Source organism: Oncorhynchus kisutch, linkage group LG20 (genome assembly GCF_002021735.2).
Source record: "Oncorhynchus kisutch isolate 150728-3 linkage group LG20, Okis_V2, whole genome shotgun sequence".
Lineage (NCBI taxonomy): Eukaryota > Metazoa > Chordata > Actinopteri > Salmoniformes > Salmonidae > Oncorhynchus > Oncorhynchus kisutch.
Genome location: NC_034193.2, coordinates 29,416,630 through 29,441,683, shown reverse-complemented (window position 1 = coordinate 29,441,683; position 25,054 = coordinate 29,416,630). Strand labels below are relative to the sequence as shown.

General features: G+C 41.4%; 2 protein-coding genes across 3 annotated transcripts in view; one reads left to right on the top strand and one right to left on the bottom strand.

The window, feature by feature from the left end:
- Positions 1–355: 355 nt before the first annotated feature.
- Positions 356–22,496, top strand: LOC109865606 (tectonic-3). 2 transcript variants are annotated; one of them, XM_020453916.2, is made up of 15 exons: positions 356–557; positions 885–1,148; positions 1,230–1,344; positions 2,824–2,924; positions 2,997–3,115; positions 3,221–3,329; positions 3,750–3,862; positions 10,191–10,232; positions 12,265–12,345; positions 12,456–12,575; positions 15,784–15,879; positions 17,222–17,325; positions 17,727–17,874; positions 21,386–21,529; positions 22,092–22,496. In XM_020453916.2, exons 2-15 carry the CDS (start codon positions 962–964, stop codon positions 22,326–22,328), a joined length of 1,716 nt encoding a protein of 571 aa, XP_020309505.1. In that variant the 5' UTR covers positions 356–557; positions 885–961; the 3' UTR covers positions 22,329–22,496. The 2 variants fall into 2 exon arrangements, with proteins under 2 accessions (XP_020309505.1, XP_020309503.1); XM_020453914.2 differs by having other exon boundaries at positions 356–1,148.
- Positions 19,685–25,054, bottom strand: part of mto1 (mitochondrial tRNA translation optimization 1) — a 23,128-nt gene continuing 17,758 nt past the window's right edge. The window contains exon 13 of the mRNA XM_020453913.2: positions 19,685–22,714. Within this exon, the coding sequence (XP_020309502.1) occupies positions 22,541–22,714 (174 nt within the window). The 3' untranslated portion in view covers positions 19,685–22,540. The remainder of the gene's footprint in view (positions 22,715–25,054) is intronic.

The window sequence follows — 25,054 nt, the reverse complement described above, 5'->3', positions numbered from 1 at the left end:
GGGAGAGCAACAAAATTGTGACTATAGCAGATATTGAAACCTGGCCAAATAATCACTAGGCAGGTGCACTAACTTCCACCCTAGTAGATATACATGTAAAAAAAGCATCTTCAAATAGAAAAGAGTGCTCCTCCGAGTGGCCGCCTCTGAATGTGTGACCAGAAGGAAATTTGCAGACCTGCAACCCTTGGACTGTGTGTTGGTTTTGTCACCTGGAGCTGAAAAATAGAGAGATGGGGAGGGGTGGAAGAGTGCAGTTTAAAGGTTTATCATTAATAACTGACACAATTCTGTAATGAATACATATTAGAATAATAATACACAGTGACAAATAGTTACTGTATTGTTTAGTGTTTTATTTACTCAAGTAGTGCTCCAAGGAGGGATCGAACCATGTCTCAAAAGCAGCAGAAAAGGTCAAATAAGGTCACAAAAATGTCCGTTACGGGTATACACGACTGGCCGTACACAGTAGGCAGCTGATTGTTTGCGGACCTCCAAAATACCATAGAAGAAGAAACGGATGTAAGCTAAGCGGTTTCAGCTTCCTTGGCAACGTGAGGCTTTTTATAGCTACATTTTGCTAGCATGTCTTCAATAGTGTTGGATTTTCGTGCATAAATAAAGTCACCTGTGAGTAGTTTGTCTCGTTTCCTAGTTTATGCTAGCTATTGTTTTGCGGTGCTAGAAAACGTGATGCAGAAGTAGCTTTGCAACCTATTCAAGCCAAATCGCGTTGCTAGCTAACGTTAGCTATGTTTTTATCTAGCTAACGTTAGCCGGTAGAGTTCGCACCTGTTAGACAAAAATGTCCACATACCATTTGTATCGCGCAGTGCAGCTAGTTATTGTACTTTCTGCACGTGTGACCCATGCGGCCACAGATGGAGGAGTCAACACAGAGTCTTCAATAACAACGAACAGTCCAAAAACCTATGAGCCTTTCAGTACCACTGACCCGATGTATACCGTTTCAACTGTTGCATTGGATACTTTTGCAACTGCTTCTGCTGAAACTGTCACTCAAGATGGTGTTTCCACGGTAACCAATGACCTGGCTCCATCATCTGAAGCCACCACCGAGCCAGTCATTGAAACTGTCCCACCTCCTGTTGAAACTACTGCCAAAACAAGTCTGATTCCAAAAGGTAGGTCTATTGTCTATTGTAATTGAAAAAATACATTAGTGCACTACAATAGTTTAGAGATTAACCTTTGCTGTCTTGTAGTGTGTTTATGTGATTTGACCCCAGACTTCTGTGATATTGGCTGCTGCTGTGACATTGTGGACTGCGACATCCCTGACTTGAGCTCTGTCTTCAATGGATGTTTAGATGAAGTCATGTAAGTTTATACGCCTGTGCATTTGCCTTGGGGTCATGACTGTCCAGGTTCGATCCTCGCATGGGACGCTGCATTCACCGCCACTGTTCGCTACATTGGTGTCAAGGTGGGATGTACAGTGCATTTGGAAAGTATTCATACCCCTTCACTATCACTAGCCAGTGAATTTTATACTTTCCATGTTCACATCCAGAACAGCTGTCCTGCCCTTTTCCAGAGTGGTTCTCTCATTTAAAAAAAATTGCATTACATTAACTTCAAAACTATTTATAGTTTTACAACCACTTGAGGACTCTAACCTCCTATCTTATAGACCACATTGTTTCTACTGGGCCTTCAAAAGCTTGTACAAAGCTTACATTACCTTAAATTGCTACTCAACTAGAAACTCACTTCTATGGAACAAGGTTTCACACCCTTAATCAATTGTGGCTTATTTTAGCTGCTAGGGCTTTAACAGAGGATTTGAACCCCTATACATCACATATATGTATCACTCAATGCATGCACTTATTTTAACCTGATTTGGTTCTTTTAGATATAGGTCTAGACTCACCCAGCAATATCTTAGCAGTCAGGAGATTAAGAGCTGACTCCCCCGAAGAGGGCTGCGCACAACCCACTTATCTTTCCCCTGGATCAACAAACAGTTGATTTGTTTTTTTTCTTGTTGGTCAAGACCAATTAATCTGGGTCACGGCACCATGTGTTAGCTGTTGATGTCATTCTTCAATAACACAGAGATCAAAGCAAATCAGGGGGAGCAAAATCTATTTATTCAAAGAGAACAAATCAGTTATGCTGGAAAGTAGATGTTTATTCTTCACTGTCCTCAATGGTTTCTCCACTGAAAAAAAGGAGACAGGATGTAGTTATACCCAAGCCTAGCCTGTGGTTGACCAATTAGAATTCATTGCAGTAAAATTGGGGCAATGGCAAAATACCAAGTATTCTGTTTGAGGCTCAATGTATAGACAATTCGGACCAATGAACTTGCCACATGTAGCTATGAGTCCGACTGAAATTCCTCCCGTGTCCCTGACTCATTAATCTTCAGTTCCCCATTACAAAGAAACAACTATTTCTATTGATCATTAATTCCCTATTACAGAAGAGCAACTATTTCCATCGATGGTTAATTCCCTCTTGACCTTTAGTCCTCTGTGTTGTGTATTTATCGTTAAATATTCTTACAATAGCTAAGGGTCTGAATACTTAAGGTATTTCAGTTTTTTTTAAATGTATTATTCATTTACAAAAAAATCTAAACCTGTTTTCACTTTGTCATTATGGGGTATTGTGTGTAGAGAAATGTTTTAATTTAATAAATTTTAGAATAAGACTAACGTAACAAAATGTTGAAAAAGTAAAGGAGTCTGAATACTTTCCGAATGCACTGTAAAGTGATTTATTTAGTTATGTATTGCTAAAGCACATCAAGGAACATTGATTTGACCAATTGAATTGTTTGTTTTACAGATATGGTGAATGCATTGAGAGCTGGTTGATATTCAGAGTCAATGTGGATCCTTCATGCATCACTGTCACAAACAAATTTGTCTGCATTCGACCAGAAGAGGGTAAACACACACACACACACACACGCAAAAAATCATTTTCCTGATGGTGATCCATCCATTCCTTGTCTACAGATAATACTACAGTTTCCCAGATCCTTCCAGCTCTTGCTAATACACCATTGGACTCCTCCTACCACTTCTCTTGGAAGGGATCTGCAACTTATAGTACCCACACCAAAGACTTCTACAGGGTATGTTGAGATGTGGTGTCTGTATAATAATCTTAACCAGCGATTTAATCATTCAGGCAGGCCTAGTAATTTTTCTCTCTGATCGGTCTTGTTATTTTGTCGCAGGTTGATGACACAATCATGTCCCATTTCAACAGCTCCTCCATTCGTGGGGTCCTTCGACAGCCTTCACCAGGGGCCGCCACGTCTTCCTGTGTCGACCGTAACCCTGCCAGTAAGATGGCACCTGTTCAGTAGCCAAATGTTGTTGAACCTTGCAGATAGACATGCCATGAATAGAGTTGACATGATTCCTTTAACAGTCAGACATTTTTGTTCTAAATAGCATATTTCTATCTGACTGTTGGCCAAAGTTTTGTCCTTCAGAACCGTGTCCCTATACTCTGAATAAAGTATAAATCTTACGCACTGCTGCAGTTGGCTGAAGTGCTGGGTGGTGCTAATAATCTTGGGAGACTGGGGTCTTGTTCATTTGGCACCAAATGGAAGAAAACTGACTGAAACAGGGATGGTCTACCAGGATCTGTCCAATAAGAATTGCTCATGTTTGTTTTGACCAGCACTCAAGTAATACCTTTTGTATTACGACGTTTTTGGTTTGTTTTATATTTCTATTTCTGGTCTCCCCTTGTAGGGTTCCTGAGGTCTATTTCTCTCTCTTGCACCCGCACACTGACTCCCCTATCCTGTGCCACAGACCCCAGTCTCAATGCACAGTCCTACTTCCATGACATCAGCCTACTCAAGGTTAGTGTGTGTGCTAAAGTTTTGGATGCATGCGTACAGTATCTCTATAATATAAATATCTTGGGCCTATTGCAACCACCGTTGGCTTCCGTATTAACACAATCTCTCGTTAAGTGATCAATACAATCACCCACAGAACTGATTTCAATTGCAACCATTATTGGCCACTTGATTTACCACTCCCTAAAGCTGATGTCAGTGTTAAACTTTTAGTTCAAAATCTTTGAAGACATTTTCACCCTCTGGTGGGTATTATTGAACCTGCTTATTGAGCAGACCAAGGGTAGATGGAACTATTTGTCAATCATACCATACAAGGGTCGTTCCACCTCAAAGAACAAGACTATTTCGACACCAATCATCTCAGATTGTTCTGAAATAGTTTCTGTGGTTAGTAACAGATACAATTAGCATTCCTGAAACACTATTTTGTTGAAATATAATTTGATCCCTAAGAAATGAAGCTAATTAATTGCGTGGTAAATAATGCAATCGACTTCAATTACACATGTCTTTGAACGGAGGGATTCACAGGGAATAAATTACATAATATGGAGAAGCAATACTCCAAGATGCAGCTTCATACTACAGTGGTTCCTCCTTTAAAAGTTGCGAGCTTACGGCGTGAGACTCATAGGTAATTTCTGGTTCAGTATGGTAACTTGCGTCACCACTTCATTGCTTGGGGGCGTCTGTGGCTTTTGACCATTTTTACGTCTTAAATCATTAGTAGGAAGAAGTTTGGCTGAATGAACACTTATTTTAACTTAATATAATATATCAATAAAATCAATTTAGCCTCAAATAAATAATGCAAAAACAAAGTGTTGGAGAAGAAAGTTCCTTGCTCAGAACATGAAATGGTGGTTTCTTTTAACATGTCTTCAATATTCACAGGTAAGAAGATTTAGGTTGTAGTTATTATAGGACTATTTCTCTCTATACCATTTGACTATTGGATGTTCTTATAGGCACTTTAGTATTGCCAGTGTAACAGTATAGCTTCCGTCCCTCTCCTCGCCCCTACCTGGGCTCGAACCAGGAACACATCGACAACAGCCACCCTCGAAACAGTGAAACTGTACCCATCGCTCCACAAAAGCCGTGGCCCTTGCAGAGCAAGGGGAACAACCACTCCAAGTCTCAGAGCGAGTGACGTTTGAAACGCTATTAGTGCACACCCCGCTAACTAGCTAGCCATTTCACATCGGTTACACCAGCCTAATCTCGGGAGTTGATAGGCTTGAAGTCATAAACAGCGCAATGCTTGACGCACAACGAAGAGCTGCTGGCTAAACACACGAAAGTGCTGTTTGAATGAATGCTTACAATCCTGCTGCTGCCTACCACCGCTCAGTCAGACTGCTGTATCAAATCATAGACTTAGTTATAACATAATAACACACAGAAATACGAGCCGTAGGTCATTAATATGGTCGAATCCGGAAACTCAAAAACAAGACGTTTATTCTTTCAGTGAAATACGGAACCGTTCCTTATTTTATCTAACGGGTGACATCCACAAGTCTAAATATTCCTGTACATTGCACAACCTTCAATGTTATGTCATAATTACGTAACATTCTGGCAAATTAGGCGGCCCAAACTGTTGAATATACACTGACTCTGCGTGCAATGAACGCAAGAGAAGTGACACAATTTCACCTGGTTAATATTGCCTGCTAAACCTGGATTTATTTTAGCTAAATATGCAGGTTTAAAAATATATACTTCTGTGTATTGATTTTAAGAAAGGCATTGATGTTCATGGTTAGGTACACATTGGAGCAACGATACGCACTGCATCGATTATATGCAACGCAGGACACGCTAGATAAACTAGTAATATCATCAACCATGTGTAGTTAACTAGTGATTATAATTGATTGATTGTTTTTTTATAAGATAAGTTTAATGCTAGCTAGCAACTTACCTTGGCTTACTGCATTCGCGTAAAAGGCAGTCTCCTCGTGGAGTGCAATGAGAGGCAGGTGGTTAGAGCGTTGGACTAGACTAAGGTTGCAAGGATGAATCCCCCGAGCTGACAAGGTGAAAATCTGTCGTTCTGCCCCTGAACAAGGCAGTTAACCCACCGTTCCTAGGCCATCATTTTCAGGGAAGTTAGGAACCAATATACACAGGCAGTTAGGAAAGCGAAGGCCAGCTTTTTCAAACAGAAATTTGCATCCTGTAGCACAAACTCCAAAAGGTTCTGGGACACTAAAGTCCATGGAGAATAAGAGCACCACCTATCAGCTGCCCACTGCACTGAGGCTAGGAAACACTGTCACTACTGATAAATCCACGATAATTCAGAATTTCAATAAGCATTTTTCTACGGCTGGCCATGCTTTCCACCTGGCTACCCCTACCCCGATCAACAGCCCTGCACACCCCACAGCAACTTTACCGAGCCTCCCACTTTTCTCCTTCACCCAAATCCAGATAGCTGATTTTCTGAGAGTTGCAAAATATGGACCCCTACAAATCAGCTGGGCTAGATAATCTGGACCCTCTCTTTCTAAAATTATCCACCGCAATTGTTGCAACCTCTATTACTAGTCTGTTCATCCTCCCTTTCTTTCATATCGTCTGAGATCTCCAAAGATTGGAAAGCTGCCGCGGTCATCCCCCTCTTCAAAGGGGGAGACACTCTAGACCCAAACTGTTACAGACATATTTCTATCTTACCCTGCCTTTCTAAGGTCTTCGAAAGCCAAGTTAACAAACAGATTACTGACCATTTCGACTGCCTCGCCTGGTTCACCAACAACTTCTCAGACAGAGTTCAGTGTGTTAAATCGGAGGGCCTGTTAGACTGCCAGAGGACCGGACATGTGGGTGCCACAGGGTTAAATTCTCGGGCCGACTCGTTTCTCTGTATACATCAATGATGTCGCTCTTGCTGCTGGTGATTCTCTGATCCACCTCTACGCAGACAACACCATTCTGTATACTTCTGGCCCTTCTTTGGACACTGTGCTAACTAACCTCCAGACGAGCTTCGATGCCATACAACTCTCCTTCCTTAGCATCCAACTGCTCTTAAATGGAAGTAAAACTAAATGCATGCTCTTCAACCGATCGCTGCCCGTCCAGCATCACTACTCTGGACGGTTCTGACTTAGAATATGTGGACAAATACAAATACAGAGTTGTCTGGTTAGACTGTAAACTGTCCTTCCAGACTCATATTAAGCATCTCCAATCCAAAATGAAGTCTAGGATCGGCTTCCTATTTCGCAACAAAGCATCCTTCACTCATGCTGCCAAATATACCCTCATAAAACTGACCATCCTACCGATCCTCGACTTCGGTGATGTCATTTACAAAATAGCCTCCAACACTCTACTCAGCAAACTGAATGCAGTCTATCACAGTGCCATCTGTTCTGTCACCAAAGCCCCATATACTACCCACCACTGCGACCTGTATGCTCTCGTTGGCTGGCCCTCGCTTCATATATTCGTCGCCAGTCTTTGCTAGGTAAAGCCCCGCCTTACCTCAGCTCACTGGTCACCATAGCAGCACCCACCTGTAGCACGCACTCCAGCAGGTATATTTCATTGGTCACCCCCAAAGCCTATTCCTCCTTTGGCCGCCTTTCCTTAGTTCTCTGCTGCCAATGACTGGAACAAATTCAAAAATCACTGAGGCTGGAGACTCATATCTCCCTCACTAACTTTAAGCATCAGCTGTCAGAGCAGCTCACAGATCATTGCACCTGTACATAGCCCATCTGTAAATAGCCCATCCAACTACCTCATCCCCATATTGTTATTTTTAATTTTGCTCCTTGGCACCCCAGTATCTCTACTTGCACATTCATCTTCTGCACATCTATCACTCCAGTGTTTTAATTGCTAAATAGTAATTACTTCACCACTATGGCCTATTTATTGCCTTACCTCCCTAATCTTACCTCATTTGCACACACTGTATATAGATTTTTTCTATTGTGTTATTGACTGTACGTTTGTTTATTCCATGTGTAACTCTGTTGTTGTTTGTGTTGCACTGCTTTGCTTTATCTTGGCCAGGTCGTAGTTGTAAATGAGAACTTGTTCTCAACTGGCCTACCTGGTTAAATAAAGGTTAAATAAAAAATGTAATAGTGTGTAATTTTATGGCTGGTTATGACACCTACATAAGTATTCATTGTTTTTTTTCCTGCCAAGAAGTTGCCTTTCATTTGAAAGTTTGTTTCTTAACTTGTTATGGCTGCAATCCCCCTATCGGGATAAGTGTCATCAACAACCGCTGAATAGCATAGTGCTACATTCGATATTACTACAAATATTTATATTCATGAAATCACAAGTGCAATATAGGAAAACACAGCTTAGCCTTTTGTTAATCCACCTGTCGTGTCAGATTTTGAAATTGTTTGACAGCGAAAGCAATCCAAGTGTTTGTGTAAGTTTATTGATCGCACAACAAAACATTAAGTACACTTAGCATCAGGAAGCTTGGTCACGAAAATCAGAAAAGCAATCAAATTAATCGTTTACCTTTGATCTTCGGATGTTTTCACTCACGAGACTCCCAGTTACACAACAAATGTTCCTTTTGTTCCATAAAGATTATTTTTATATATATCGCGTTGTGTTCAGAAATCCACAGGAAAGAGCGGTCACGACAACGCAGACAAATTCCAAATAGTTTCCATAATGTCCACAGAAACATGTCAAACGTTTTTTATAATCAATCCTCAGGTTTTTAAAATATATAATCGATAATATATCAACTGCAAATGTCTTTCACAGTAGGAGAGGGAAAAGCAATACCTATCCAAACTCTGTTGCGCGAGCAAAACTCAAGTGACTACTTGACGCGATGTTATCGTTCTGGCTCATTTTTCAAAATAAAAGCCTGAAACTATGTCTGAAGACTGACACCTTGAGGAAGCGATAGGAAAATAAATATGGTTCATATCCCTTTAAATCCAGCAAAGGGAGGCTATGGAACATGGAGTTTTCTAAATAGAGGCCACTTCCTATTTTGATTTTCCTCAGGGTTTCGCCTACAATATCAGTTCTGTTATACTCAGACAATATTTTGACAGTTTTGGAAACTTTAGTGTTTTCTATCCAATACTAATAATTATATGCATATATTAGCAACTGAGACTGAGGAGCTGGCCGTTTACAATGGGCACCTTTTCATCCAAGCTACTCAATACTGCCCCTGCAGCCATATTAAGTTAAGGAGAGGTATATCAATATTTCCATGTCTAACAATTGTATTTATCAACATTTATAATGAGTATTTCTGTAAAATGATTTGGCTCTCTGCAATATCACTGGATGTTTTTGGAACTAGTGAATGTATACTGAGATTTTTATATATAAATATGAACTTTATCAAACAAAACATACATGTATTGTGTAACATGAAGTCCCATCTGATGATCATCAAAGGTTAGTGATTCATTTTCTCTTTATGCTTTTTGTGACTCCTCTCTTTGGCTGGAAAAATGGCTGAATTTGTGGTGACCTAACATAATCGTTTGTGGTACTTTCGCTGTAAAGCCTATTTGAAATCAGACACTATGGTGGGATAAACAACAAGATTACCTTTAAAACAGTATAAGATACATGTATGTTTGAGGAATTTTAATTATGAGATTTCTGTTTTGAATTTGGCGCCCTGCACTTTCATTGGCTGTTGTCATATCGATCCCGTTAACAGGATTGCAGCCCTAAGAAATTTTAATATCTGAATCTTATAAATTAAAATTACCAATTTGGGTGCAATCAATTAGCTTAATTTCTCAGACAAAATGTAAAAATGGGGGGATATCCCTGCACTGTCCTTATTTTAAAATGTGTAACTAAATCAAGCCAATCATAATTGAGTCATCTTTATCAAATTAAAATGTAGTTATTTCAAATGGCACATTAAGCTATAATAATTTTCTATTTTACGATTAAATGTTTGAGTGAAATATAGGCCTACTACTTTTTTATAATCTTGTACCTAAATAAGTATTTTACATTCATCAGCCTTTCGGTTTCCGATGCTCCTGTTATGTCGTTATTTAATTGGGGGCGGGAATAGGGAACCTAGATGCCAAAAGCTGCAGCTGTCTGGTATCAACGTGAGATCAGCTATATCACTGGTTTATTCTTGTGGGTTTTGCTTTGCAATCAATCTTATTTTAGTACGCAGGTGTTAATATCATTTTAAGAAAGCCAGCAATAACACAGTACTATGTAAGAAGTTCAGCTTCTTGGTTGCAATTGGCCATATTGATATTGCCTTATCTTTCACTGTGAAAATTCCAGTAATGTTAACACATTCTGCCACAACTAATTGTCATTACAGATTCCAGTCCGTGAGAGTATTCAGATTTTACCAGATAATCTGGTAAGATTGACCACACATTAGAGGGCAAAAACATGTGATTTGTCTCAGGGTTGGATGGCACTCACTTTCTGCGGCCCCATTCTCTTTCCGAAGTGCACTCATTCACTTCCCCTCAGATTTCAAAGCATTGGATTGGTGTGAGTGTGGAGCTGGAGAGCAGCTCCACCTTTTCTTCTTACTCAAATTCCATGCTTTCAATATATCAATATACAAACGAGTACATCCTTCGGGGAGAAAGGTGAATGAGTACACAGTTGCTAGTGAAAATCTACACACACCTTGCAGTCTTCACATTTTGCTGCCCTAAAATTTAAATCTAAAAAGTGATTAATTAAAAGCATTTTCTATAATTTTTCATTCACTTTGAAAATCTGGAGTAGGTTGTGTAGATCGGTAGGAATAAAATGTAATGTCTTGATTTCATGTGTTTTCACACCCTAGTTAATTATTGGTGGAAGCATCTTTGACAGCCATTGCAGCTGTGAATCATTTTTAATAAGACTCTACCAACGTTGCACAACTGTTAAGGCAACATACATTATATCCATTGTTTTTGTCAAAATTGCTCTAGCTCAGTAAAATTGTTTGGGAATCATTGATGGACCACAATATTCAAACCTTTTCTCTGTTTTTCAATCAGATTTAAGTCAAGACTAAAACTGGACCATTCAGGAACACTCAACACCTGTCAGAAAGCCATTCGGGCGTGTCTTTGGCATTACAATTAGTGTAATTGTCCCACTGAAAAATAACTTTATCCCAGGGTTAGGTTTTCAGAAGACTATGGCGAGTTTCTCTTAACTTTTTATATTCCTTTTGATCCTGACAAACTGCCAGGTCCCTGCCAGTGACAAGCATACCCATAACATGATGCTGCCACCACAGTAACTTGAAATTACAGAGGACCAACAACATTGCAGTAACTCCAAATTACTGGCCAGTATGAAAACGTTAAAATAAGGAAGCCTGTGTTAAAAGAAAATCTGTTCCATGGGCCTCCTGAGTGCTTCAGGCGTCACTGCAAATCCGGGTTTGATCCCGGGCTGTGTCGCAGCCGGCCGCGACTGGGAGACCCATGAAGCGACACACAATTGTCCCAGCGCACAGGTTAGGGAAGGGTTTGGCCGATCGTAAGTTGTACGGTGTTTCCTCCGACACATTGGTTCGGCTGGCTTCCGGGTTAAGCAAACGGTGCGTCAAGAAGCAGTGCGGCATGGCAGGGTCATGTTTCGAAGAACGCATGGCTCTCGAGCTTCGCGTCTCCCGAGTCCGTACGGGAGTTGGCGCGATGGGACAAGACTAACTACCACTTGGATATCACAAAATTGTGAAAAAAAAGAAAAAAATCCATTCCAAATCATCCATTGGGTTTGCTATATGGCTGTTAAGTAATACAACACAGCAAAGAAATAAAAAATCTTGGCCTAAATAAAAAATTACAGGTTTGGGTCAAATTCAATACAACACACCACAGTGAACCACTCTCTATTTTTAAGTATTGTGGCAGCAGCATCATGTTATGGTTATACTTTTCACCAGGACGGACTGGAAAGCCCAGGTAAAGGATTAGAGAAACACGTCTCGATCTTCTGAAAACCTAACCCTGGGATAGTTTATTTTTAAATTACACACATTTTAAAGCCAAAGACACACCAGAATAGCTTTAAGAGGTTTTGAGTGGTCCAGGCTCAGCCCTGACTTAAATTTGCTTGGAGATCTGAGAAGGTTTGAATATTGCTGTCCATCGAAGATTTCCAACCAAATTTATTGAGCTTGAGAAATGTTGACAAAACAGCTGTAATGGCTGCCAAAGGTGCTTCCACCAAGTATATGCAATCAAGACATCTATTCATTTGGAATGTGGAGTAGGTTGTGAGATCAGTAGGAAAAAAATGTAAAGCAGCAACATTTGAAGACTGCAATTCTTTCACTAGGCATTGTACTTTGGGGAAGGGAGTGAAGTGTATTATTTGAGGCTAAGGGGAAAGATTTGGACCGCACACACTGACCTCTCATTCTCTTCCTCTGTTAGATCCCAGTCACTCCAGTAGTTGGCCATGGTTGGCCTAAACCGAGAGAACAAAATGGTTCCTGTCTCAATGTGGTGTCAAAGGTTAGAGATTAAACAATCAAGTTAAATAATAGTCCAAGAATATTGACAAAATGACTGAATATCCATTTAATCTTCCTAGCTCACATCTTCTCATTCTTTTCTACATGCAGGTGGACTACCTTATATGGTACACAATTATAGGGGAGATCGCTATGGCAACAGTAAACATGGTCTTGGTAGACACTGACTCGGATACGAATCTTTTGCAGAAGCACACTGTCCGTTTTCAGGTAGGCTTTCAATCGATGGTGTATAGAGCAATTTTTGGTTTACAAACATGTTCCAGCAATGTGCATGCATTCTTGCGTCAAATAGCCCTTTTGCAGAGTAGCTATAAGCTGATGTCGGGACTTTGACAAACTTAACGGGATACTTTGGGATTTTGGCAATGAGGCCCTTTATCTACTTTCCCAGAGGCAGATGCACTTGTGGATACCATTTTTTTTGTCTCTGCATGCAGTTTGAAGGAAGTTGCTAACTAGCTGGTGCAAGGACGGGAAGTCTATGGGTATATGCTAGCTTCTAGTTATTGCGCTAACCGATACCCATAGACATGCGCTAATGCTAGTTAGCATTGGCCCGCAAAACTACCTCTACCTTCATACTGGACACAGACAAAGACATGATTGTCAAAATCATTGCCAAAGTATCCCTTTAACAGTGAATGTGGGTGATGACCATGAAAAAACATGACTGGTGGTTATAGTTATGCATCCGGGAAATATCTGTCTCAGAGTTGGGGTCAATTCCATTTCAATTCAATCTTGGAATTTCTGTTCTCTTCCTGCATTGACTAATTTGAAATGGAATTGACACCTACCCTGGTACAGTGCATTTGGAAAGTATTCAGACCCCTTGACCTTTTCCACATTTTGTTACGTTACAGCCTTATTCTAAAGTTTGATTTAAATGTTTTTTTTCTTCCACTCAGTCTACGCACAACCCCATAATGACAAATTAAAACTGAAATATTACATACAGTACCAATCAAAAGTTTGGACACCTACTTAAGGGTTTTTCTTTATTTGGACTATTTTCTACATTGTAGAATAACAGTGAGGACAGCAAAACTATGAAAGTGATATGGAATCATGTAGTTACCAAAAAAGTGTTAAACAAATGAAAATATATTTGAGATTCTTCAAAGTAGCTACCCTTTGCCTTTGACAGCTTTCCACACTCTTGGCATTCTCTCAACCAGCTTCACCAGGAATGCTTTTCCAACAGTCTTTAAGGAGTTCCCACACATGCTGAGCACTTGTTGGCTGCTTTTCCTTCACTCTGCAGTCCAACTCATCCCAAACCATCTCAATTAGGTTGAGTGAGGTTGGGTGATTGTGGAGGCCATGTCATCTGATGCAGCACTCCATCACTCTCCTTCTTGGTCAAATAGCCCTTACACAACCTGGGTGTGTTTTGGATCATTGTCTTGTTCAAAAACAAATTATAGTCCCACTAAGCGCGAACCAGATGGGATGGCACCAGCAAATCACCATCACGGTGGTTGGAACCAAAAATCTCAGATTTTGACTCATCAAACCAAAGGACAGATTTCCACCGGTCTAATGTCCATTGCTTGTGTTTCTTGACCTAAGCAAATCTTTTCTTCGTATTGGTGTTCTTTAGTAGAGGTTTCTTTGCAGCAATTCGAACATGAAGGCCTGATTCACTCAGTCTCCTCCGAACAGTTGATGTTGAGATGTCTGCAATTTGAGGTGCAGTTAACTCTAATGAACTTGTCCTCTGCAGCAAAAGTAACTCTGGGTCTTAGTTTCCTGTGGCGGTCCTTATGAGAGCCAGTTTCATCATGGCGCTTAAGGTTTTTTTAGATTGCACTTGAAGAAACTTTCAAAGTTTGACATTTTCCAGATCGACTGACCTTCATGTCTTAAGTAATGGACTGTCGTTTCTCTTTGCTAATTTGAGCTGTTATTGCCGTAATATGGACTTAGCCGTATTTGGTAAAAGACCATCTTCTAGGGGCGGCAGGGTAGCCTAGTGGTTAGAATGTTGGACTAGTAACTGAAAGGTTGCAAGTTCAAATCCCCGAGCTGACAAGGTACAAATCTGTCGTTCTGCCCCTGAACAGGCAGTTAACCCACTGTTCATAGGCCGTTATTGAAAATAAGAAATTGTTCTTAACTGACTTGCCTGGTTAAATAAAGGTAAAAAAATATATACCACCCCTACCTTGTCACAACACAACTGATTGGCTCAAACGCATTAAGGAAAGTATTCCACAAATTAACTTTCAATATGGCACACCTGTTAATGAAATTAATTCCAAAAGGTGACTACCTCATGAAGCAGGTTGAGAGAATGCCAAGAGTGTGCAAAGCTGTTATCAAGGCAAAGGGTGTCTACTTTGAAGAATCTCATATAGAATATATTTTGATTTGGTTAATACATGATTCCATATGCTATTTCAAAGAAAAACCCTGGAATGAGTAGGTGTCAACTTTTGAATGGTGCTGTAGCCTTTTACTCAGTACTTTGTTAAAGCACCTGAGACAGTGATTACAGCCTCAAGTCTTCTTGGGTATGATGCTACAAGCTTGGCACACCTGTATTTGGGGAGTTTCTCACATTTTTCTCTGCAGATCCTTTTAATCTCTGTCAGGTTGGATGGGGAGAGTCGCTGCACAGCTATTTTCTGGTCTCTCCAGAGATGTTTGATCCGGTTCAAGTCTGGGCTCTGGTTGGGCCACTCAAGGACATTCAGAGACTTGTCCTGAAGCCACTCCTGTGTTGTCGTTGCTGTGTGCTTAGGGGCGTTGTCCTGTTGGAAGGTGAACCTTCGCCCAGTCTGAGCTCCTGAGCACTCTGGATCAGATTTTCATCAAGGATCTCTACTTTGCTCCGTTCATCTTTCCCTTGATGCTGACTAGTCTCCCAGTCCCTGCCGTTGAAAAACATCCCACCTGCATGATACTGCCACCACCGTGCTTCACTGTAGGGATGGTGCCAGATTTCCTCCAGATGTGAAGCTTGGCATTCACGCCAAAGAGTTCAAGCTTGGTTTCAACAGACCAGAGAATCTTGTTTTGCATGGTCCGAGTCCTTTAGGTGCCTTTTTAATGACGAGTGGCTTCCATCTGGCTACTCTGCCATGAAGGCCTGATCTGGTGGAGTGCTGCAGAGGTAGTTGTCCCATCTCCAGAGGTTACTCTGACAGAGCTCCAGAGTTCCATTGGGTTGGTCCCTGACCAAGGCCCTACTCTAGTCTCATAGCAAAGGGTCTGAATACTTAAATAAGGTATTTGTTTTTAAGACATTTGCAAACATTTCTAGAAACCTGTTTTCTCTTTGTCATTATGGGCTATTGTGTGTAAATTGTTTTCCTCAATGTGGGGAAGGGGTCTGAATACCTTCCAAATGCACTGTAATCAATGCTATGGTTCAATATTCAAATTTAATTGAAAGTCATCTATTTCTCAGTTATCCACACCCCCTCCTACTCCTGAACCAACCCCTGTGGTGGGACTAACAATGGGGACTCCTGTGATTGGTCAGTTTGGCGACGCAGTCCAACCTGTATCCTTTGGGAATAGCACACATCATGACATGCAGAACCAATGTTTTTCATTTTTTGGCATACTACTTGTTGATATACAGAGACATGTATGCGACTTTGTTTTAATAAAAAAACTATTCAGAGAAGACACAGAAGATCAGTGAAATCAATGGGCCTACACTACAGTTGCTTTAAAGAATCACAACCGTGACACTATGTACTGAATGTTCTTATTAGGGGTGCTGGCAGCAAAGCTGCAAGAAAACATTTGATGGATTTTTTCCCCCTTCTGATTATTCTTTCACACTTGTTCAATATCGCAATGCACGATTGGTAAAAACAATTATACTTTGGCAATATGGTCTATAGGTGGTGCTGTAATAAGCATTCTAAGGCTCAGGCCCAGTTCCCTGTTTGACGTATAAACACGAAGCTTGGTATATCAGTGTTTCTCATCATAAGGAACACATTTTAATCATGAGGTCTGCCATGTTGGATTTTTTACAATCCAGGATTTTAAATAAAATCTTAATCTTCTCATGAGCTGTAAATCTGACTCGGAACTCCAAATACACAGTATTTTCACCATGGCAGTCGCTAAAAAAATCTATGATATAAACGTCAAATGGACAAAATTGAACCTTTCTAAAAAATAAATATTGTGTTCTGAATGAAACCCTAATAACTAAACTTGAAACTGATTTGAGGGTTTTGTGGTCAGTAGTAGGAAGGTGTATGCTGAAGCAGGTGTTGATGTCAAACATGTAAACGGCATGCAATTCAGTTGTGAATCTCAAACTGTGAGCATGCCAGTGATAAAGACGTCTAAGGGTCAGGTCCACCCATGCAACCACAACACTCAGTATGAGTTTCTCAATTTAAGGAACAAACATCTTCGAAAATCATCATGAACCGTACATCCGATTGACAACTCAATCATGTCGGTCTCAAGTACGTTAGGAGTTAAAGGACAATTCCACACACTCTTGTTACTTGTTGCATTCGTCCTTTGTTGACATTCACAGTTTTGCTTGGCAACACTCAAGTTTCAAAGATCTGTAACTATCAAAATGCGGAAATCATCCCAGTAAAAGAACTTTCTATTTTCCCAAAATATTTTTCTCAATAGGCTAGAATCCTAACTTTACCTCAACTTGCATAGAACTTGTTTTGATTTTTTAGAAGGGAGGACGTATAATGCTTCCATGCAACTCTTTAAGCCTGCTCATAGCCAGCACCACGTTTCATTGCTGCTTGTAGCTATATTTACTTTTCCATTCTTATACTACACTGCACTGGTTTAAACTGGGTGAGGCGTCGTGCCAATATACTGAGATTTCCTGTTCTTTGACTCAGGGTCAGCTAACTCTTCAGGGTGTGTCACTGGGGGGAGAGTGCTCTATTAACCCCAGCAGCCGCATGCCCATCCTTTTCACTCACAACACCATCACAGGCTGTACCTTCAGGTGAGACTACACTATCCATCCATCATGCTCATCCCTTAGTGACAGTGCCCTGTCCACCTGGCTTTTCCATTTGTAGTTTTCTATGCAGTCCGGTCCAAAATTATTGGTGTCTTTTTTTGTTTTTCTTTATCAAGGGTACCGGTAATTTTGGACCCGACTGACTGTACATCAGTTACAATCGCATCTGTTGTTGTGGCAACTTGAAACACACGTATTTGTTAATCGTCTTGCTTTTCGAAAGCTCATAGTTGCATAGTCACACTACTCAAGTATGAGCTTCTTTCAAGGTACAGAAAGTTCATTTTTAAGCGAAATATCTCTTTAAAGAAAGTTCCTGAACCTCTTTGCCGCATTTAGTTCATTCTTTTCTGTGTGTCTCTCATTCTTTTGTCAATTCTTAGTTCTCCCTCGAGTAACTGCTCTAAGCTGCGCTCCCAGCTCTATAGGGTCCTCCGGGGGGTTGCCACACCCAACCTGGTTGCCATGACTGTGGGGTCACAACCAGACTGGGCAAGAGTCATCACACAGGCATGCTCTGTGACGCCACAGGTGAGTCTGTTAAAAGGATAGTAAACTATCCCTTTAATGCTTTACCTCATGCAGACTCTTAATTTACTCATTTAAATATTACATTTAGCACATGGCAACGGCACAGCGTGAGTTGAGTAGGCAACGATGCTCTTCTTTAAAGGCACAGTTACTTCCAAAATCAACAGTTTGTCGGTGTGTTGATATTCCTCAATGTCAGTGTTAGAAAAATGTACTTCATGTAATTGAGTTTAATATTCTGTGGAATACGAGATGAGTATGACTACAGATGTACAGTGCATTCGGAAAGTATTCAGACCCCTTCACCTATTCCACATTATTACGTTACGGCCTTATTCTAAATTGTATTATATATTTTTTAAATCATCAATCTATTTTTGCAAAAAATAATAATTAAATGCCTTTATTTACATGAGTATTCAGAACCTTTGGTATGAGACTCAAATTGAGATCAGGTGCAACCTGTTTCAATTGATCATCGTCCACCTGTGGTAAATTCAATTGATTGGACATGATTAAGAAACACCTGTCTATATAAGGTCCCACAGTTGACAGTGCATGTCAGAGCAAAAACCAAGCCATGAGGTCGAAGGAATTGTCCGTAGAGCTCCGAGAAAGGATTTTGTACAGATTTAGGGAAGGGTACCAAAACCTTTCTGCAACATTGGAAGTCCCCAAGAACAGAGTGGCCTCCAGCATTCTTACATGGAAGCAGAACCACCAAGACTTCCTAGAAGAGCTGGCCACCCAGCCAAACTGAGCAATTGGGGGAGAAGGGCCTTGGTCAGGGAGGTGACCAAGAAACTGATGGGCACTCTGAGATGGTTGTCCTTCTGGTATGTTCTCCCATCTCTGCAGCACTCCACCAATCAGGCCTTTATGGTAGAGTGGCCAGATGGAAGCCACTCCTCAGTAAAAGGCACCTAAAGACTCTCAGACCATGAGAAACAAAATTCTCTGGTCTTATGAAACCAACATTGAACTCTTTGGCCTGAATGCCAAGCGTCATGTCTGGAGGAAACATGGCACCATTCCTACGGTAGTGGCAGTATCATGCTGTGAGGATGTTTTTCAGCAGCAGGGACTGGGAGACTAGGCAGGATCAAAGCACAGAGAGATCCTTGATGAAAACCTGCTCCAGAGTGCTCAGGACCTCAGAATGGGGCAAAGATTCACCTTCCAACAGGACAATGACCCTAAGCACACTGCCAAGACAACTACAGGAGTGGTCTCTGAATGTCCTTGAGTGGTCAAGCCAGAGTCCGGACTTGAACCCGATCGAACATCTCTGGAGAGACCTGAAAATAGCTGTGCAGCGACACTCCCCATCCAAAGAAGGGAAGAATGGGAGAAACTCCCCAAATACAGGTGTGCCAAGCTTGTGGTGTCATACCCAAGAAGACTTGAGGCTCTAATCACTGCCAAAGGTGCTTCAACAAAGTACTGAATACTTATGTAAATGTGATTTTTTTTATTTATTTTTACTGTTTTTGCTTTGTCTTTTGGGGGTATTGTGTGTAGATTTAGGGGGGGGGGGGAATAATGTAAGCAATTTTAGAATAAGGCTGTAACCTAACAAAATGTGGAAGTCAGGGGGTCTGAATACTTTCCGAAGGCCCTGTATATAGGGAATAACCATCCCAGCTCTGCAGATTTTGCTGCAAAGAGACAATCATTTGGTACTGTCCATATGTAGCTTGTTTTTGGTCACAGGTTCAGGAATGGTTGAAGAATTGCAACATTTACCTGGAGTTAAATCTGCAAATAGCACTGCTGAGTGATCTGAAAAGTCAGTCAGTCAGTCAGTTGATAATATAATACTCTTAGCAGAAATGTTTAATTTACAATCTGTAGAAACTATGAAAATAAAACGATTCATAACTTTTGTGAAACATCACGGCAGAGTTAAATTATGGCAAATAGAAATCAAAACTAGATAGTGTTCAGAGATAGGGGAGCTGAAATGTGGGACAAAAAATAACATGTAAAATATACTGTGTCCATAAAATGTACACTACTGTTCAAAAGTTTGTCACTTAGAAATGTCCTTGTTTTTGAAAAAATTGTTTTTGTCCATTTAAAATGACATCAAATTGATCAGAAAATACAGTGTAGTCATTGTTAATGTTGTAAATGACTATTGTAGCTGGAAACGTCTTCATTTTTTAATGGAGAGGCCCATTATCAGCAACCATCACTCCTGTGTTCCAATTGCACGTTGTTAGCTAATCCAAGTTTATCATTTTAAAACCCTTTTGCAATTATGTTAGCACAGCTGAAAACGGTTGTTCTGATTTAAAGAGCATCCGAATAGGAGTGGGAGGCCCCGGTGCACAACTGAGCAAGTGGACAAGTACATTGTCTAGTTTGAGAAACAGCCGCCTCAAGTCCTCAACTGGCAGCTTCATTAAATAGTACCCGCAAAACACCAGTCTCGACGTCAACAGTGAAGAGACGACTCCGGGACGCTGGACTTGTAGGCAGACTTGCAAAAAAAAATCCATATCTCAGACTGGCCAATAAAGATTAAGATGGGCAAAATAACACACTGGACAGAGGAACTCTGCCTAGAAGCCAGCATCCCGGAGTCGCCTCTTCACTGTTGTTTTGCGGGAACTATTTAAAAAAGCTGCCAGTTGAGGCCTTGTTTCGTCTGTTTCTCAAACTAGACACTCTCGAATGTACTTGTCCTCTTGCTCAGTCATGCACCGGGGCCCCCCACTCTTTCTATTCTGGTTAGGGCCAGTTTGCGCTGTACTGTGAAAGGAGTAGTATACAGCGTTGTACAAGGTCTTCAGTTTCCTGGCAATTTCTCACATGGAATAGCCTTCATTTCTCAGAACAAGAATAGACAGACAAGTTTCAGAAGAATGGTCTTTGTTTCTGGCCATTTTGAGCCTGTAATCGAACCCACAATTGCTGATGCTCAAGGTACTCAAGTCTAAATGGAGTGTAACTTTGTGCTGTGCTGTGCTTCTCCGAGCATGGCCTATGGATCATTTTGATTGATGGAAAATCAGAGATGAGGGGCGACATTGAGCACACATCGATATATAGCCTAATAAACAACTTATTTTGAAATGTAAATTACAAAAAATTACATGACCCTCCCCTGGACTAGATTTATTCTTTTTTTTTACAAAAAAACAAACAACGAAACCCTCCCCCTTTTGAAGTAAAAAAAATACAAAATAATGACCCTCCTCCAGGTCTCCATTCTGTAAATTTCAAACCATCCCTAAATGGTTACTGCTCTCTGGGATCCTTGAATTGTCCCTAACCTTAACCCTTAACCCCTTGTCAATGGAGTAGGGATGTCCCAATGATCCCGGATAGCAAGGACCATCTCTAAATGGAGCTGCTGACAGATGCAGGCTTGCATCAGGTGAAATGCAGCAGATTAATTAAGTCTGTGAAACCACGAGAGGGAGCGCAAGGCCGTGTGCAACCGATGATTGTCCCTCAACAGGGGGATTTTCTACACATATAAATGTCTTCTCTCTTCCCTCAGTCTCCGGAGGAGTCGTGTGAGTCCGGGTGTCTCCTCCCCCACTCCCTGTCAGTCCAGGTGCTGTGGGCTCAGACAGGTCTCCTGGCCTTTCCCCAGAACTACATTCTAGGGGCCAAATACCTCTTCCACTGTCAGAAGGTCAAGGTAAGGGTCAAGCATGTCTCCTCTTGCAGTGGGTGAACAGTTTGAGCTCTCTCCATATCTTCTAATCCCCTCAAATTCAAATCTGGACCTCAAATCCAGTTCCACTGCTTTTTTCCCTCCCCATAAGTCCCCAGGGACTTATTTTGACCTGGGGACGCCAGGTGGGTGCAATTTAATTATCAGGTAGAAACAGAAAAGCAGCAGTAGTCTGGTCCTCTCAGAGTAAGACTTGAATACCCCTGCTCAATTTAGTTTAAACTGGTGGGTGTCCTCTGACCTCCTTTGCTATTTTAAAGGGATAGTTCACCAATGAAACGTGTCATTTCTGTAAACTATCCCTATAACATGTGCATAAACCTCAAGGGCTTATTATGTATGAACATTTCTGTAGCTGTGCTGAGCAGATTTTACAGCCAGAAGTGTTGAACTTCTCTGGAACCACATTAATATGATATAGCTGCAGTCTTCTGAGACATGTCACTGCAAAATAAATGACCTGGAATGCCATTGTTTCCCTCTCAACCACCTTCTTCCACCTGCACACGGTCTTTCTCCTCTTCAGTGTCCCCTCGTCTCGCCTTTCGCTGTGACCACAGAAGTGATGTTTGTTGACACTACAGTCTACCCAGAACCCCCCAGGGGAACGCCACAGCCCAAGTGGAAATTTCCATTTGACTTCTTCTCCAGAGGGACAGGCGAGCTGGATGGACAGACTGTCACCACCAACAGTAGTGACCTCAAAAAGGTCACGTGGGATATAATGTTGGTTGCACTACTACTGTTGTGCTGGTTTCACTAAAATGTTTGTTACAGAACTAGAAATGTTCACTCGATAATCAATTTAGCTTGCATGTTGGATTTTTTTGTTACTGTTTGAGGCTGAATAGATGAAATTAGTGAAATTGGGCACAATTGCTTGGTTTGAAATCTCAGGTCATTTTAAATTAAACAGTGATTTCCTAAACTACCATAGTTAATTTTTGTACATTTTTTTTTTTCTTAGTCATTATTTCACTGAGATATCGGTATGTTGCTTGCACACAGCTGTCCCTTTTCCCCCTCTTTTTGGCTCGATCGGTTTCTGTGCTCTGTGTGTCTGTTCCTCTGCCCGGTCCTGAGAACATAGTTGAGAAGGTGGATGATCCCAGCAGGCGTCATGCCAGGTAGACGGGTAGCAGCGCCCAGCTAATTTACAAAGACAAGGCAAGTGTCAAACTCAAAAACATCAATCATTTTACAAATAATGTATTATCATGACTATTTAAGCACAGGGCAGCCCAACGTTTGGTAGATAGAGCTTTGTTAGCTTTCATCAAGGAACACTCCTTTGAAGCTATAGGCCCACATACAGTACCAGTCAAAAGTTTGGACACACCTACTCATTCCATGGTTTTTCTTTATTACTATTTTCTACATTGTAGAATAATAGTGAAGACAAACTATGATATCATGTAGTAACCCAAAAAAAGTGTTAAATATAAAATATATTTCGTTTTGTTTGAGATTCTTCAAAGTAGCCACCCTTTGCACACGCTTGGTATTCTTTCAATGAGCTTCATGAGGTATGCCTCGTTAAAATGATAATTTCATTAGAGTTAACTATGCTACAGAGTTGGCGCCGGAGGGTAGGGCTGCCATCTTATCGGCTCTTAACCAACCATGCTATTTTGTTTGTCTTTAAGCGTTGTTCGTAACTTGTTTTGTACATACTGTTGCTGCTTCTGGACATCAGAACTGGGATTACTCACCTCAAGTTGGACGAGGAGTTCAATGAGTTGTATATACTACAGACGCCCGACCTGGCCCAGATCCCCATGATTCACTGGAAAAGGAAACGTAGGTTTCGCGGAAAGAGATCGGGATGCCTTGTGAAGATCAGGTGACGAGTGGCTAATCTGCCCTTGCATACCGTTCTGCTAGTTAACGTTCAATTGCTGGAAAATAAATGGGACAACCTGAAAGCACGTATATCCTACCAACGGGACATTAAAAACACATCTTATGTTTCGCTGAACGACGACATTAAGAACACACAGCTGGCGGATTATACACTATCAGCAGCCTCTGGTAAGACATGGGGCAGGGGCCTATGCATTTATGTAAACGGCTGGTGCACGATATCTAAGGAAGTCTCAAGGTTTTGCTCACCTGAGGCAGAGTATCTCATGATGAGCTGTAGACCACATTATCTACCTAGAGCTTTATGCTGTATTTTCGTAGCTGTCTACATACCACCACAGACCGATGCTAGCACTAAAACCACACTCGAGCTGTATTCCGCCATAAGCAAACCGGAAAACGCTCATCCAGAGAAGGCGCTCGTAGTGGCCGGGGACTTTAATGCAGGGAAACTTTAATCAGTTTGACCTAATTTCTATCAGCATGTTAACTGTGCAACCAGAGGGAAAAAAAATTCTAGACCACCTTTACTCCTCACACAGACGTGTACAAATCTCTCCCTCGCCCTCCATTTGGCAAATCTGACCATGATTCTATCCTCCTGATTCCTGCTTACAAGCAAAAATGAAAGCAGGAAGCACCAGTGACTAGTCTAAAAAAAAAGTGGTTAGATGAAGCAGATGCTAAACTACAGGACTGTATTGCTAGCACAGACTGGAATATGTATCGTCTTTCTTCCGATGGCATTGGAGTACACCACATCAGTCACTGGCTTTATCAATAAGTGCATAGAGGACGTCATCCCCACAGTGACCGTACGTACATACCCCAACCAGAAGCCATGGATTACAGCTAAAGGGTAGCGCTGCCGCTTTCAAGGAGCGTGACTAACCTGGAAGCTTATAAGAAATCCTGCTATGCCCTCCGACAAATGATCAAACAGGTAAAGCGTCAATACAGGAATAAGATCAAATCGTGCTCCGACACCCGTTGGATGTAGCAGGTCTTGCAAACTATTACGACTACAAAGTGAAGCACAGCCGAGAGCTGCCCAGTGACACGAGCCAACCAGACAAGCTAAATAACTTCTGTGCTCGCTTCGAGTAAAGTAACACTGAAACTTACATGAGAGCAGCAGCTGTTCCAGACAACTGTGTAATCACACTCTTCGCAGCCGATGTGAGTAAGACCTTTAAACAGGTCAACATTCACAAGGCCGCAGGGCCAGACGGATTACCAGGACACGTACTCCGAGCATGCGCTGACCAACTGGCAAGTGTCTTCACTGACATTTTCAACATGTCCCTGATTAAGGCTGTAATACCAACATGTTTCAAGCAGACCACCATAGTCCCTGTGCCCAAGAACACTAAGGTAACCTACCTAAATGACTACCAACCCGTAGCACTCACGTCTGTAGCCAGAAAGACTGGTCATGGCACACATTAACACCATGCCCCAATTTGCATACTGCACCAACAGATCCACAGATGATGCCATCTGTATTGCACTCCACACTGCCCTTTCCCACCTGGACAAAAGGAACACCTATGTGAGAATGCTATTCATTGACTACAGCTCAGCGTTCAACACCATAGTGCCCTCAAAACGCATCACTAAGCTAAA

Excerpts from the sequence above, each read along its gene's own strand:
- LOC109865606 (XM_020453914.2), top strand. The coding sequence starts at position 809 with ATGTCCACATACCATTTGTATCGCGCAGTGCAGCTAGTTATTGTACTT. Across the intron at positions 1,345-2,823 it reads GGATGTTTAGATGAAGTCAT|ATATGGTGAATGCATTGAGA; the intron begins GTAAGTTTATAC and ends TTTGTTTTACAG. Across the intron at positions 3,863-10,190 it reads ATGACATCAGCCTACTCAAG|ATTCCAGTCCGTGAGAGTAT; the intron begins GTTAGTGTGTGT and ends TTGTCATTACAG.